General features: G+C 47.5%; 1 protein-coding gene across 2 annotated transcripts in view; it reads left to right on the top strand.

The window, feature by feature from the left end:
- LOC119458661 (mitotic checkpoint serine/threonine-protein kinase BUB1-like) overlaps nt 1-16,918 on the top strand; it is a 169,812-nt gene that overhangs the window by 41,421 nt on the left and 111,473 nt on the right. For both annotated transcript variants that reach the window (XM_037720526.2, XM_049671339.1), the window contains exons 7-9: nt 4,833-4,912; nt 12,015-12,053; nt 14,889-15,082. In XM_037720526.2, coding sequence (XP_037576454.1) covers nt 4,833-4,912; nt 12,015-12,053; nt 14,889-15,082 — 313 coding nt within the window. The remainder of the gene's footprint in view (nt 1-4,832; nt 4,913-12,014; nt 12,054-14,888; nt 15,083-16,918) is intronic.

The raw sequence follows: 16,918 nt of genomic DNA, 5'->3' as shown, positions 1-16,918 counted from the left end.
GGAACTTCTGGACTGCAAAGACGACAGCGAGACACTCTTGCTCAGTCACGGTGTAATTTTGTTCGGCCTTGCTCAACGAACGGCTGGCGTATGCAATGGCATGCTCGGCGTCACCAAAGCGCACGAGGACGGCACCGAGGCCGATTCCACTCACGTCGATGTGCAATTCTGTTGTGGCAGAGGGGTCGAAATGACGAAGTATAGGTCTGGAAGAGAGCAGGAACTTCAGTTGAAGAAACGAGGAATCGCAATCTGCTGTCCAGATGAAAGGGTTATCCTTGTGCAGCAGTGAAGTCGGGGTAGGCAGTATCGGCAAAGTTGGGCACAAAACGTCGAAAGTACGAGCAAAGACCCAAGAAGCTCCTCAGCTCGCGTTGTGACTGCGGTTGTTTAAAGCCGCTAACTGCAGCGACCTTCTGTGGGTCTGGTCGCACCCCGTGCTTGTCCACTAGATGTCCAAGTACTAGCGCCTCTCGTTGGCCAAAGTGACATTTCTTTGAATTGAGTGTAAGGGCAGCTTGTTCAAGGCACGTCAGAACAATGTCCAGTCGATCGTTGTGTTTTAAAAGTGCGGCCAAAAATGACGACGTCGTCAAGATAACAGAAACAAATCTCCCATTTCAGGCCGCGCAGTACCGTGTCCATAAACCTTTCAAATGTTGCAGGCGCGTTGCACAAACCAAACGGCATGACGTTGAATTCAAACAAGCCGTCTGGGGTCACAAAAGCGGTTTTCTCTTTGTCTGCTGAATACATAGGTATCTGCCAGTAGCCTGATCGGAGGTCCACAGATGAAAAGTAGGACGCGGAATGAAGGCAGTCGATAACGTTATCGATCCGGGGAAGTTGATACACGTCCTTTTTCGTCACAGAATAGAGACGCCGGTAGTCGACACAAAACCTCCAGGACCCGTCCTTTTTTACGAGGATGACCGGCGCAGCCCATGGGCTAGAGGATTCTTGGATGACGCCCTTGGCTAGCATGTCGTCAACCTGTTCAGCGATGATCTTGCGCTCTGACGCGGACACGCGGTAAGGCTTCTGCCTTATGGGATGCGCGGAACCCGTGTCGATCCTGTGGCGAGCCCGTGTAGCTGGAACGCGAACTATGCTAGCGTTCTGCTCGAGGTCAAATAATGACGCATGCTTGCTAAGGACGCTGACCAGGGCTTGACGCTTCTCTGAAGACAGTGACTTGTTTATCATTTTTACAAAAGGCAACGAGTCTTCAGGGACACCGGGGCCAGCCCCGTGCTCTCGGGTTTCGTGTGACGTGTCATCAGTTAAAGTGCCTATGTGGAGGCTGGTATCCACTTCAAAAGAGGCAAGTCGCATACCCCTGGGTAGCACAACTGATTGGGAGGTTAAATTTGACACCCATAGTGTAGTCGTTCCGCAGGCCACAGAGAGGACGCATCGATGTAAGAGCACACTTTTCTTCACAACCATTGAAGGCACAGGTTCAACAATTGCATCAAATGTATTGGCGTCGACACCGCAAGCAGCATCTCGAACTCTGGATAAGGAACATGCCGGTAAGACAGCATCTTCAATGACGGTGAGAGTGCGTGAACATGTAGCAGGTTGGTCAGCAAGGGGAGAGAGGAAAAACTCGCCGGTACCGCAGTCAACAATGGCACCGCACTGTTGTAGGAAATCGAGGCCAAGAATTACGTTGTGAGTGGATTGAGCAAGCACTGCAAATTCGGCTTGATACACGTTATCGCAGAAATAAACGTTCACGGTGCACACTCCAATAGGTCGGAGCAATTCTCCACTCACAGCACGAAATGCATTAACCTTATCCCAGGGAAACATCACTTTACGGCCTAGTCGGGTTTTGAAATCCAGGCTGATAACGGAGACACTCACTCCTGTGTCCACTAAGGCCAACGTAGCAACTTTGTCCACTAAAACACGAATCTTGTTATGACACATGGTGACTGGCGGAGGCATAGGGGCGTGTAGCTGATGATGACTGGCGACCTCACCTCCATTGGTTGCGCCGCCTAGTTTCCCAGCGGCGGGGACGTCGGACGTCGTCGCAGAGATGGAGACCTGCGCTGGCGTGAAGGTGGTGGCGTTAAGCTCCGCACAGAAGCTGGTGAGTCGCTACGGTAATTCGACTGGTGGTTTGTCCTGCCATTGGAGTCGGAAAGCCAGCGTGTCCCGTCACCGTGCCGATTGCTACGCTGATAAAAAGTGCGCGGTCGCTCATATGACGGTGGTGACGTGCGACGGCAATGAGGACAAAATCTGGCGACGTGTCCGTGAATACCGCATTGGAAGCAGATGGGACACTCACGGGACGCACTGAAATTGTCAGTAGTAGGATAACTGGCACGGCCGTCCCACTCTTGAGAAACTGCAGGTGGTCTGGGTGAGTGACCGCCGTGAAACTGATAACTGGGACGCGCGTTCATAGTAGGGTTTGACGGTCTTGAACGAGGAGCGAAGTTGTAGGTGTCTATGGAGGCGGCGGTGATGACGACGCCTCACCGAAGTCGAGAGGGAAGCTGCCTCACGTCGGTCAAGCTCTTCGCGCACCACTTGACGAATGACTAACGCAAGGTCGGATGAAGCTGGGACCACGTCAACACTGGCGACGTTAGTTACGTTAGCCAGGTGGCCGAACTTCGGTGTGATACGCCGAGCTCTCAAGGCTTCAAACGTGTGGCAGTGCCGAATGACGTCACTGACGGAGTCCAGACTGTCTTTTCCGATGAGGAACTGGTACACGTCCTTGGCGATCCCTTTTAAAAGATGACCAACTTTGTCCTCTTCTGTCATCTGAGGGTCCAGGGCCTTGCACGATTTTAGCACTTCCTCGATGTACTTCGTGCATGTTTCGCTGGGAACTTGGGCTCGCTGCATTAGGGTTTGTTCTGCACGCTTCTTTTTAGCTGCTGGATCTCCGAAGCACTTCTTGATTTCATCTACCAACCGTTCCCACGTCGTCATGCTTTCTTCGTGGTTTTCAAACTGCACTGACGCGGTTTCCTTGAGGAAGAAGGCAACGTTGTTAAGTTGGGCGGTGGCATTCAGCCATTGAACCGACTGGCGCGTTGGTAAAAGCTGAGCCATCCGTCCACGTCTTCCCCGGCTTTTCCGGCGAAGGTTCGTGGTTCGATGTAGGGCTGCCATTGGGAGCTGCAAGAAGGCGGCAGGTTGTCGCCGTCGGAAGCCATCTCTGGTGGCAGACCGGCAAGTCGGCGACTTCGGTGAAGTTCCACGGATTCTACTTCTGCGGGTGGTTCGTCGTCGTCGTTCGGGGACGCCGTTGTTTTACCCAGCACCGTCCACCAAACTGTTACGATGGGGTGTGTTTATTTAACAGATGAATTACTGAAAAGGGGCCGCGCCGACACCGAGTCACTACAAAGACAAGCGCACTTCGTTCTCCTCTTCTTCCGTCCTTGCTGTAGCTTTAGCGTAACAATATTGTAATTATTCGGGGGTGATGCTATTTTCATTACACAAGCATCATTTTGCATCTTAGTAAGAAATAGTAATGAGAGAAAATTAAGAAAAAAGATTCATGTTCATCTGTTTTCTTCCCTGCTGAATGCTTTCAAATCGATAAAAATAGCATCACCCCCTAAAGCAAGTCTTTGGCATTAGTGTCTTGCACTTTTTTGTAAGTGCAGTACTTACAGCATCGCGAACAGCAGCCGCCCGCGGTACTCGCCTGCCCGTGTCACATGAAAACACCAGCTCGCACTGTTCTCTGATCTGGTACCAGCAAATCTCTTGGGTTGTCGCATGCCGTATTCGCAACTATTGTCACCAATTCTATTGCGATAAGCATCTTCGCTTATCTGTTTCACAGTGCATGGGGTGCCTTTGGAAGTGTACTGCCCCCATTTCATAGGTGATAAACCAAACGCACCGCCATTCCCTGTGGCAGGTGGCGTGAAGTGAGCGTCGTGTTCTACTTTAGCGTCATCGTAGGCATCATATTTCAGCGTCACTCACCTGCGCGATTTCGTTTCGGTTTCCCGTCGCAGTCTTGGAACACTACATGTAATACGAAAATGACTACGTGCCTCTTGGGTCGCTCAGGCCTCATCAGCTCGGCACGCGTCGGCGTCTCGTCGACACCACCTAGATAGCAGAGGCCTACGCACTCCGATCTATGACATGCTACCTGGCCCGAAATTTCCATTGCCAAGGCTGGCGTGACGAAAGCGGTGACGTCAAAATGACTGTTGCTTACGTGGGAGCATCCCCATTAGATTCTATGGCAGTCGGGTCAGGTAGCATGACATCATGGATCAGAGTGCGTAGGCCTTGTGCTTATTTAGGTGGTGTTGGTCTCGTGCTGTGAAGAATTACGCAACGTTTTGCATTACATGAATGTCAACTACAGTTGAGTCAGTTGAAATTTTTAGTGACTTTGGATCGTACATTTTTCTGGTGAGTGTTTCTTTCTCGCATATTTTTTCAAGAAGTGTGAGCAAGTTTTACTCTATTGTGATAGGATAAGCAGATGCTGTTTTGGGAAAACAAGGAAAAGCATTTCATGACATGTTCGTGGTGATAATTGAAAAGGCTAAATCAATCAAGGATGATACAGGGGTCCCATCAAGCGAAAATAAATGTGGTACACCAGGCTGGAGCAAAGGTACGTGAAAAGATATTTGGGCCACATTGGCAGCACCAGAGAGCAGTCTGCCCCCTTTTTTAAAAGTCTTGCTTTGAGTTTCCTCAACATTTGTGCATTTCTGTTGGCGTCTTGAGTGTCTGAAAAGTTGATGGTTGTACAAGGTTTGAAGGTTTTGCAAGCAGCTTCCAGAGATGGCTTGCCTTAGCTGACGCTCTACTCTGTGCAGGCAAAGCAGCGTCTCCAGTTGGCACCTGCCCAGCCGGGCTTCGAGGTCCTGGAGGAGCAAGGCAGTGAGCAGCTTCCATGGTGAGACCTCCCAGCTTCCTGGCCTGTTCGAAATGACCTCAACTCAGTGTATTTAGGAGGGGACATTGTGTTTAGAGCTGTCCTATTTTTAGACCAAATTCAATTAAAATGCAGTTTTATTCAGGCTTTTCAGCTGATTTCTAATGTGCAATTATGGCTTTGATAGGTTAAGGTTAAATAATTGCCTATGGAGATAATTAAGTGTATTACTATTTGTTGAAACAATAGCTGAAAAAAATGTGGGCTGAAAGCTATAATAACGCAAGAGTGGACAGCAGTAGTGAAATGCTGCAAACAGTATTTTAAATCCAACAATTGGCAATAGAGCATCTCACATGTTTACAGCATGGCTACTAGGGAACAAGATCAAATGCAAATAAAAATAAAGAGGGGAAAAAATGTGCTTGTAGCACATTCAGCTTTATGCATTTAGCTTTATATAGCGTTGCCAAAAACAAGCAAGATTAGTGAAAAGCTTGTTTTTAAGAAAATTGAGAACACCCACAACTTGATTTATTTAGGAATATCGTGAAGTATTTACATGTGGCCAGTCGTAAGAGGCTAGTATGCCCCAGTATGCTCTGGTGTGAAACGTTTATTGTTTAAAAAAATTATTTAGTGCTGTTTGCTAATTGCCAGTGCTGCACATTTTGCATGCAGCAAAATTGTTCCCAAGGAATAAGTTGCATGTTAAGCTGCCGTTCACGTGCGGCTCACCTCGGATTGCACATGCGATGACTATCCTTATGGTGAGCGTAGTCACGTTCACTCTTTGCCCGCTGTCACACTGCCACCACACAACTTGTGCTTTACAGAAGACAGCCAAGCATTTATGGCATCGAGGCTTATGACAATGAAGCGAGTCTCTCGCATCCAATCCAGTGACGCAAATTCTTGCAGTGGTTCTTGATCCTCCTTCACTTTCTCTATATCGGCATGCTGCAATAGTTGTGCTCGAATGTTGCGTGAAAACACTGTCGAAGCCGCTACTCGGTCATGGTTGGAGGCTCTGGTAGCGCTTGGCATGGGTAGCAAACTATATTGTTGACGTCTTTGGAAGCTACTGAATACTTCCAAATATGTAGCACCTTTTGTTTCTCCTTTTGTTCGCAGAATTTATGCTTTGTAGCAAACTGAGTTTAACATTGTTTCGTGCCGAGTTTCTCATGCCCGAACCGACGATGGTGAAAATCCGGGAATGGCAACGCGTGCTTATGGTCAGTTGACGAATAGAATCGCACACCGGGACTTTTTTTTGGCTTTTTCTTCTTAGCCATTCAGTGCCCGGTGCAGCATTATTCATTCTGCATTATGGTGGAATGAACATTTGTGCATTTGATGCTTACAACGCACCAAACGTAGTTGTCCTCAATGAGCTGCAGTGCGCTCAGCCGACGGACTTGTGGCGGCACCCCGTGGCGGCCGTGGTATCTGCGCTACGTAGCAGACCGCAGCTACAACTGCAGCGTTTGCTTTGTGCGCAACAGGGCTAGGGTGCGCACTCGTGCTGATGTGCTTCTGTGTCTGGTTGTGCTACGTGATGTGCACAGGCTTTGTCCTACACCAGCTTGACCGACGGATAGTAGCTACGTCCAACTTGCTCATTTTGTTCTAGACTAGTCGAAATTAGCGAGTCCCAACTGTTACGACAGCGATGAGTAGGGTGGCCAAAGTTTAATTCCTATGCAGCTGAGCGTGAGCAGACAATAGTCTGCTCCTTCTGGAAGTACTTTATTATTATTGAAATTCGAAAGCAGATTTTCGCTTACTTCTGCCTGTTTATTAAACTGCGTCAATATACACAGTAACAGTAGAGAGAAACACACTGATCCGAATACCCTGCTTGATTGACGTTAGCTGTTGGTCAATAGCAGCTGCTTTTGGGAATTTGCTATATTACGAAATAAAGCGTCCAGAAAATTGTGAAGGAGCAGGCTTCTGTTCAACAGAGAGCATTTGAGAGAAAGGTCAGCGAGATCCACGCGCTGCGCATGATTGCAAAATTTGGCTGAGGTGTTCACTGCAGCATATGCTATCTGCGGACTGTGTTTTTTTTTCATCAAGCCCAAGGGGTGGTTCAGGGCCATTTTAACGGAAGTACGCTCAAACCTCGCTATAACGAAGTTGAAGGGGAGCCGTAATTATTTCGTTGTATCCATTATTTCGTTATATCAATTACACCAGTTTACGGAAATGTATGCTCAGTTTAGTGCACAACTACAGTAGAACCCCGCTGTTACGTTCCCCCAGTGCTACGTTCCCCGGCCAGTCCCGGCATAGCTCCCTTAGGACCCAATGCATTGGGAACACTGCTGTTGCCTCGCAACTGTGAGACCGTTCCCGCATCATGCGTTGTGAACTGCCGCCCCGCGGCGGCCCGAGTGGCCATGTTGACTTGTCATGTCACTTGTCTTGGTGGCTTGAGGATGGGATTGGCCGCCCAAAGTGTCGGGGGCAACACCTACAACGTATTTTTGTTTGCCATTAGCAAAAGCATGGCCTTAGAGGTCCGTGTTTGCTACCTAAAGTTGGTGTCTATGATGCGTTGGCGCCCTAAAATTTTTTTTCCCCGTATAACTGTTCCGTCGCCGCGCACCGTATACTGTATGTGCGAGTGAAGGCATGCGAGGATCAGTCGACGATTGCGGTTCAATCTTGCACGCGCGAAGCAGAAAGGCGGGGCGAAAGCACGCTACTTCTGTCGCCCACGAGGCACGGGGGGAGGGTTACTGCGGCGCCGTATCTTGAAAGCGATCTGCGACGTGGAAAATGTGCGCGCCCGTGCGGCGTTGTACTTTGGCATCAACTGCTTACTGTGCCGCGCGCGACCAGCGCGGGCCGTATCTTGAAAGCGATCTGCGTTGGGGGCAGAGTCTAGACAGTGTAGGTGCGTCGGCGGCTCGTAACTTTGTGCGTGCCATGTGTTTTGGGCGGTCAGTTTGCGTTGATGCGATAGACAGCCCGAAGGTCACTTCGCTCGCTGTTGCTGCGGCACTGCGCTGCTTGGCCGCTTCTCACTGCCGTTTTGTGGCCCGCCCGCTGGCCCGCTGGTTGAGCGAGGTTGGTGGCTCGCTCGGCCGCGCGTGGCGTGGATGCGCATGGCCGTGAGGTCGACGCGGGAGTTTACAACAGCCGCGCCGAACGAGTGTCGAACTCCGCGGAATATTTCACGCACTGTAGTCGGCTTTTTTTTTTTTTGTAGACTGATATAGTTCGTAATATCCATTGACAGGTCAATTTTACTTCGTTATAGCGAGGTTTAAAATGCATGGTTCTCTATGGAGATTTCAAGGGAAATTTTATTTACTTCGTTATACCCATTATTACGTTATATCCCATTACGTTATAACGAGGTTTGAGTGTTCACTGTGTAGGGGGATGAAGCAACGGACGCAGCAGTGGGACTCAGTCTCAGCCGGCGTCAGCAGCTCGCACCTCCAGCCAAGACAGAATCCCACTGCTGCGTCCGTTTCTTCATCCCCTCTACAACTGTATTAGGTCAAAAACACTTGCTCTGACCACTTAACTTGAGAGCAGAAAAGCTTTATTTTTACAGCCATGACGATGCTTTAGGCCTAGTCATGTTCAAGACAAGCTTTACCATCCATATCTCAGGATTCCCAAATTGTCACAATGCCCTTTAGGAAACTTGCGTAGGTGTGAAAGAGTAAGGAACTATTGTTTCAGTGTTGTGCTATGTATGGTTGGGAAGTGCGTGCTCTGTTACTATCGTCAGCCATGGTGAAAAACAGCTTAAAATTAGCTCAGCACCTGCATAGATGCCTTGGCCTCAACAGGCGAGCATACAGATTTTTGTTCCCACTTGCTGCAACGGTAACTTAAGCATAATTTAGCCAAGGCATGACTTCATTATGGCGGGTACACTTTTATAAAGAAAAGTAAACGGGAGAAGGTACTGTGTGTGTCTGTCACCATCATGCTTTTTTTTGAGATTGGCCTTGTTTAATTATTTGGCATGTTCGAGTACCCATGTGCTTGGACTTTAGGATGATGCATGGAAACTCAGTGTGATGGATAGCTAATTACCATTAGATATCATATTTACTTGATTGTAACGAGTCTTGTTTCAAGATCGATCTTAGTGTTACATTCACATCCATAGACTTCTGTTAATTCCATCCATACGGGACAGACGAAAATGATCGCCTTATCGGGCGGGTGGAATTACACAAGCTGCAGAATAAACGTCAAAACAAACTGCTGTTTGATTTGGTAGCATTTGCCCAATTCTAATGTGCCCCCAAATCAAATGTACCCCTGCTTTCTATGTGTCCAAAGCAGAAAACTAATGTAAAAATGACATTAAAGCTCCCAATCAAAGTAGAAATCTAACAAGCTCTTGATATTTTAGCAAGTATAATGGATGAGTGTCCAATGCCGGCCAGTTTTTTAAACTGTTTCGCTGCATGTTTAAAGTCAGCTTCGCTGCAATACAGCCATGCTTTGTTGTAAAGCATACAAACGCTGTAAATGGAGTTTTGGTTTTGTATTTGATTGCACTGTGCAGGCAAATTGCGGCCCAATTGTCTTGGAAAAAAAAATGGCGTGTGTTAGAATCAAATAACCGGAATCATGCATAATGAGCTACTATTAATAATACAAATTTTTCTACAGCAGACAGAAAATAAGCACTGATGGGAGATGATGCATTCACTGTCCCTTCAGCTCCCCCAGGACTTGCTTTATGGCTTTCGTGGACATGTCACAGGCCTACGATATTGTAGAACAGCTTAGCTTGTGGTCCATTCTGTCAGACCTAGGTGCAGCAGACGAAATGCTTGTAATGCTGTAGGTGTTGTGTGCTTACACCCTGGGTGACAGCCCATTAATGTGTCGAGATGCCTGACAGGGATGCCTCGTGTCACCTTTGCATGTGCTGTTCATGCTCTCTCAAGTATGGAACGGTGACTGACAGTGGGTGGGGCTTTAACCTAAGTTATACGGGGACGGCCTTACCAACACGAAGCGGATACCAGCATTGCTATAAGCTGATATTGTCATCATAGCAAACAGCCCTGAAGAGCTGCAGGGCCTTTAGACATACGTGTTGAAGAAGGCACAACGCTTGGGCTGCGTTTCAACGTCGGGAAATCTGCGGCGCTAGCCTTTGCTTTCGTGACTCACCAGGAGGTCTCAAAGCTTGACATACAGGGCAACTGCAAGGTTTTGGGCTAGTGAATACAAGTACCTCGGTATAACCATCACAGTGGCCCCAAACTACATGCATAGCTATGAGGAAAAGCTAAAAGTGAAAACCCGTCGCTTCTCCAAGGACCTATCGTCCTCCAGGTTGAGGTCTGCAGGGCTTTGTGGAAAGGGGTGGCTGTACCTAGCCTCACTTTGGGAAGCTGTTCCAGCCTTCTCCCACGTGGCAGGCCCTGGAAACCTGACAAAAGGAAGCTGGCCGCACTGCTCTGGGTGTACAGAGGCACACCCAGTGTCCTCCTTTGATGCATCTGAGGCCGTGGCGAAAGTGTCATATGAACGAAGACGGAGCAGAATGACAAATGCGCTCAACAGGTATACAAGTATACCCACTTGAGATTGATACATTGAGTGGATGACAGGGATACAAAAAAGCTCACGGAACGATACGGAGTCTACCAGGTCCAGCTCACGACCCCCCAAACAAGGTGACCAAAGGCATAAAGCGAGGAAGCATGTTAGGTCTGCCAAACGTGCGAGCATGGAGGGCAACCGCAGAGGCAATACCAGTGATGTCAGCGTACTGTTCCTTCAAATGGTCATCGAAAAGGAGCGCTTTTGGGACAATTACAAGCGAAGTGGTATGCTGTGAACTTTTGCAAGTTAAATACACTGGATATAAGTACAGCTTGCCACTGCTGTAACACCGCTGAAGAGTCCGCTTCGCACGTTGTCCTGGAATGGATGAATCTCCAGCCTAAGGCTACAGGCAGACGAAAAATAAAGTATTGGCACTAATGTTGGGCTCTCACAAATGCAGCAAGTAGCTGCATTTCTTCTTTCTACCAGTTTTTTTCCCTCATTTTGAGGTCAGATCCAGGCTTCATCCTCTCGTAGGTCGCTCGATTCAAAGGGAAAGGCCACAGCGATTATCGTCCAATCCATAAACAAGTCGACCAAAGTCAAAACTTGTTCTTTGTTGCCACAACTGAATCAACGCCATGTTTGCCGTGTTTGTGAGTGGTGGTACGGTTACGGGGCTGCAGTACCGGGCGGCCTTTCACACTCTACACCATTCATTTGCGACATCATGGTGGCTCAGCGCATGCGGTATGATACCCGCTTCAAGAGACTGTCACCTCCTCCTTGGACGATAATGAGCGAAGAGAATTCACTTCCGAACTTTTTTCTTTTTTTTGAATAAAGGTACCATAGCCTTTTCTGTTCATCTCGCGTTACATTGGGGCTGTTAACTATTTAATTTCATGTAACTGGGCATTTGCCTCTACGTGTTACAATCACTGTAACGTTCATTCGAGTAAATACTACCTGCGTCGAGTAAATCATTACCTGCTTCAGCATTTCAATGCCCACAGCATTCTTGAGTCGTATTCTTTGTGGATTCTTGTACATTTTTTTCACTTTTGTGTGACATAGCATTGAGCATGACATTTCATTGGTTTGATGGGCATCCCGACCACTGGATTAATCGAGGAATGCTCACTGAAAGTGAATGACCGCTAATACAACCCCTGCCGGCAATTGCAGGGAAGCTCGCAAGATTTCTCACCACAGCAGCCGTATTTCTGTGGGTGACGTACATGTAACGGCTCATGTGAGCATGTACAGAGGGTTGATTTAGTCGCATTTTGTGTCTACAGGGCAATGTGTGGTTAGTATAATAAGCTTGGGGTGTCTATCGATTGCTTTCTTTCCTTGCAATTGCCGATCTTAATGCACGCAAGCATATCGTAAGGTCTGGCTGTGCTGTGTGTAGCTGGGCCCATTTGTGATTTAGCACACGTCCCGTTTACTTTGTCCTTGTCGTTTTGCGCTGCTGTACTCACATTGAACTTGTGTGTTAAGCTTAAAAATGTCTCGGAGATACTGCTGCAGGCACATGTCGATATTGAGTCCACCTTGTGCTTTCTTGCAGCACTCCTGCACTGGTCCCAGGCTCACGGCAAGCCCTCAGGTGAGCACGGCAAATGCCACCAACGGTTTGTTCAGCATGTAGATGGGAAGTTGAAGACCTGTGATAAGGCTCAATTTCATTTCAAACTGCGTTTCTTGTATCGAAGTGTAACTGTATGTCAAGAAGGATAACAGCAGTGTGATGGAAGCTAAATGCAGTACAACTCCATTGATACATTTTTCAACTGACAGCAGAAAAAAAGAAACGTAACAGCCGGGAATATGCAACAGTGAGGAAGGCCATAAATCGCCACAGCAATGTCAGAAACAGGCCGAACTGGCTGCCAGTGCAGTTATTAGAAGTCTCGGCGCTCGTACTGTGACCGAAGACGGCGCGTGCACGCATGTATGATTAAGGGACACATACTACATTCCGTGACGGTGGCCCCCTTTTCACTCTCCGAAAGCACCATCTCATTTCTAGAAAACTGCTCTGCAAAAAGGGTCAATGTGGAAACGCGTTTTTTGGACTAAAATCTCAATTATTTGTCCTGTGTCCCCCATTAACCCTTTCAGGCCCAAATTAATTCTGTTCATTGTAAAAAAATTGGTCTTTATAATTTGAGATGTGCATGATCGTGGTAGTTAAAAAAAATTAAAAAATCTGTTCACACTTTTCAATCAAAACTCATTAAATGATTCCAAATGAAATCAGTGGGACTTCGTGGACTGCATCGTTTCAAGGAATACGTAAAAAGTCTATTTTCTTAAGTTCTTTTCTTTGTTGAGGCAGAGGAGTGTGCCACACTTGTTGCACTGAATGCGGGAGTAAGAGCACATTCTTCTCTATCTTGTTCTAGTTTGCGCAATGACTTCTTTTTCATCAGACGAATCAATGTCACCCTCAAGGGATCATCACAAGCTTCGCGACTTCTTTCTTTTTCCAATAAAACTCGCATGCGCTGATTGTTGCCATCTGTTCCGAAAGAAATTGTTTTCGTATTACGCAGGGATTTCCCCCCAGAAAGTTTATCTACACGGCATATAAGCTCATATCAACAGCATAAAATCACAAAAAGCAGAGCAAGGCTCCACCAATAATACAGGCTCCTGACGCGATAATGATCCATCAGGTAGCACGCGCCCAAAACATGGCCAAGTATGGCATGGAAACGCCGTTTGCGCGCGAACAAACACGCGATTTAGTCAGTGAGGTAACGTCAATCGAAAATGTATCGCGTGAGTAGTCGGGACCGCTACGTCCCAATGATTCCATTTGGAATCAAGATTCGCAAAGTTCTCCAGTACCCGCAAATACTTTTCGCCGAATAAATTTACTGTGAAGGGATAGCATAGCACCTAATAGTCCAAATCCAAATGTTCGAGACAAAAAAAAATAATTGTCGTACCTCTGCACGGTGAAAAGAAAAGGGGATCTCAGCGAATGGCGGGAACAGAGCAAGCGATTCTTTTATTTTGTCGTTCAGATGTGGCAGCACTTCCTTGAGTCTACCAGCTTGCCAGCATATGTAGAGCAAGGGCTAAATACGTGTTGTAGCGTAAGAACCTTTTTTTTTTTTACCCCGGGGTTGCCCACTGAGCTACAAAATTGACGATTCCGTTTGGAATCACTGGGCCTTAAAGGGTTAAAGCTATTGGAAAAGTAGACACCAAGGTACTTGTAACCTGACTGGTTGCTTATTATATTGATGTTGTAGCTTGTCTCTAATCTATGGGCACGATTGGTGAATCTTATACAAGAGTGTTTCCTTACATTTAAGCTTATATTTCATTTTTGGCACCATTGCGCTATTGTGCACAAATCTCTTCTACGTTTCGGTATCGTTGTAATTTTATTTCCCTCAAACACTACGCAGTCGTCTGCAAATAATTTAATGGGCGACCTAATAATATATGAGGGTTGTTCAGTAAAGAGCTCTGGGATGATTATTCCTGGAACTTATTCCTCGCCACTTCTATCCTTTCTATATGGTCCCCAGTTAGTGAAATGCATGCTGCACCATTTATCGCGTTCATAAACAACTTGTGGGGCACATGGCAGCTTGGCTTCGACTGCTCGGAGAAGCACGAGAGCTGTCGATTCCTTCTGTGCAAGGGTAATGAGATTAGGCACGTGCTAGGGACATCCCCGTCCACGTGCATCCACATAAGCCTTATCTTGGAGGTAATCTGTGGCTAGTGCGAAGGGTGAGTCGAGATGCTTGGTGCCTTGACGTGCATTTTGTAATCTGAAGTGTCCGAGACACAGTGCGAAGCATTTGCTTGTGTTGTGACAGTGAGTTTGTGGTCATTGAGTGCGATCTGTTCGTGTTTGCCAGAGCACACGTGACACCGATAGAACTATGAACCTTACTTCGTGTTGTGGTCTCTTTGGTATCGCCATCAGTACTCTGCCTTTCTGGTGAAACTGACTTTTTTTGCACTTTTTTCTTTATTTTGTGGGCGTCGTCTTATGACGGCTACGGGAACTAAGCACAGTCAGCCATAGCGTCCAAGATTTACAGTGCTGCACGATGCAACTCACGGAAATTGTAGGATGCCGTGAGTCATGCTGATGCTTTGCTCTCGGCGTAATCTGCACTGCACGCCCTGGCACTTGTAGCCACTCTATTATGGCTTGGAATTCGTTTATAGGTGCATACCGACAAGATACTGTTCACCAGGAATGCTCTGGGAATCTGTGAAGTTGTCTTTAGTGCTGACATCTTAAAACCTCGAAATTAACAAAATTTGTTTTTCGCTGCAAGTACAACTTCGTTATATTGAGGTTTGACTTACATTCTACATGCTGCTCATGAAATTCACTCGGTAAATGTGGTGCAATTGTTGCTTACATTTGGTAGGAAGAGGGTTAAGCATTGTGTTTGCTTTGCAGTGAGCGCAAGAAGTCTGCTGAGGTCTATCACGGCAACCGCTGGGACTGCTGGGAAGTCCCACTCTGTCGGCCTGATCCACCAGACCTACCCACGCGGCCCATGTATGACAAGGCAAGCGTGTACCGGGGCACCATGGAGTTCCAATTTGAGGAAATCCGCATGGCGAACATTCGGAAACGGGAACGTAGGCTGGGTGCGTGTACCGTCAGTTTTTCCTTCGGATGGTTGATTTAAGGTTTTGCAGTGATAATTCGGGGTGGCGATTAAAAAGACTGGAGGATTATGTTCAGCTGTATTAATGGAAGTGCATGTGTTGGGACTGCTTGGTCAACAATTTCGAGTAAGGAAAACGGTAACGGACTAGCCACGACGAATAGAGACGATGGCGCTAACCGAATGCTTATTCTTTTTCAAGGAGCATACAAGTCTGAATAATTTAAACTGTCAGTTAATTCGAACTAGCGATGTGGTAATGTCAGTCTTTACAGGAGAGGATTGTTCCTACCGTTATATTGTTGTACAAATTTTGACGTGGATGAGGGAGGACACAGGACTGGTGTTCGGTTACAACTGATATTTATTGAATCCAGTATGCCTCCCCTCAGTGTCAGGCATGTGCACGAGGAAGTGCCCACATGTAGACTGCCATACACAGTGCACCAATCTGCATGCCTCCCCACTTGGTTTGATCTTCGTTCACGCTTTCATGCTATTCGTAGAGGCTGCTTTTGTTGCCGTTGCCTCTGTCCGCATTGCACATGGGAATACTTTTTCTCGGCCTGTACCAACCTTGTACCAACAGACTATGTGCCACGTAATGGCTGTGTGGGTTAAGGTACCAATCTCGGCTGGTTTTTTTTCAAATACAGTGGAATCTCGATGATACGATCACAGCTAATACGAATTTCCGGATGATACGATTTTTTCTGTGGTCCCGGCCGAGCCCCATTACTTTGCAGTGTACTAAAGAACGGTTGTTACGAATCGATTTTCGACCCGCGTCGGTTGATACGAATAACCGCCGCCCCTCCGACGGCCGCGAAAGAGAACAGGGCCGCGATTTTGTAGCGATGCCTTATGACTTGTTCTGTACTAGTCTTATCATCTACTGCTCTTGGCTGGCTGATCCCGTTGATAGCGTGAGCGGACCGTCGCTCTGACCACTGACAAAGCGCGATAAGCGTGAAAAGGCATTATTGCTGGAAAGGCATCGCTACAAAATACCGGCCCAGCGCGCATTCACGCGCTTTCTCCCTTTCTCTTTTAGTGCGGAGGCGCGAACGCGGCGCCGGACAGTGCGGAGGCCGCGATGCGGTGGCGCTTTTGTTGCTTTTTTGCTTTTCCTTTTTTTTTTGTGCAGCAAGCGAAAGTTCATGCGGTCTATCGCTTCAACGAAAACTGAGCGGCGTAAGCACAGCGCCTACAAAGGTCAGAGCCGCGTGGAGATCGCTTTCAAGATACGGTGCGTGCGACAACACTGACAGCGGGCACAGGTGCGAACGCATTTGTTGGCAGAGCCCCCCCCTCCTCCCTCCCTTCCTGCCGCGCTGCGTTCTATGGGAGGGTAAACGGGAGTCGGAAAAGGCCGCGTTGTGGGCAGTTCTGCACTATAAACGGTTACGTTATAAGTGGTCTATACTGTAAACGCTTTTTACGTACGTGCACCTGAGTGAGTTCACCTCTGACTCTTTAATTTAGCTAGTTTTAATTGTTTCGATGATACGAATTTCGGCTAATACGAATATTTTCCGTGACCCCGTGAGATTCGTATCATCGAGGTTCCCCTGTATACCGTTATTCGAAAAGTCATATTCAGCAAAACTTTGTTCATTCGATCTTCATTGATTCAGAGAGTCGAATAATTCGGACTCATCTTCTGGTCCCGGCAGGCATATGCATTATTTAACAAAATCAAATTCTTGTTAATTGTATTGTATTTGGCCGCGCACCGGTTAATTCAGACAACTCTCGGAGCTTGGCGAGCGCGGAGCGTTGCAAATGTGACACAAGAGTGCAAATGGCACTAGCG

Source organism: Dermacentor silvarum, chromosome 7 (assembly GCF_013339745.2).
Source record: "Dermacentor silvarum isolate Dsil-2018 chromosome 7, BIME_Dsil_1.4, whole genome shotgun sequence".
Lineage (NCBI taxonomy): Eukaryota > Metazoa > Arthropoda > Arachnida > Ixodida > Ixodidae > Dermacentor > Dermacentor silvarum.
This window is presented reverse-complemented; position numbering and strand designations above follow the sequence as displayed.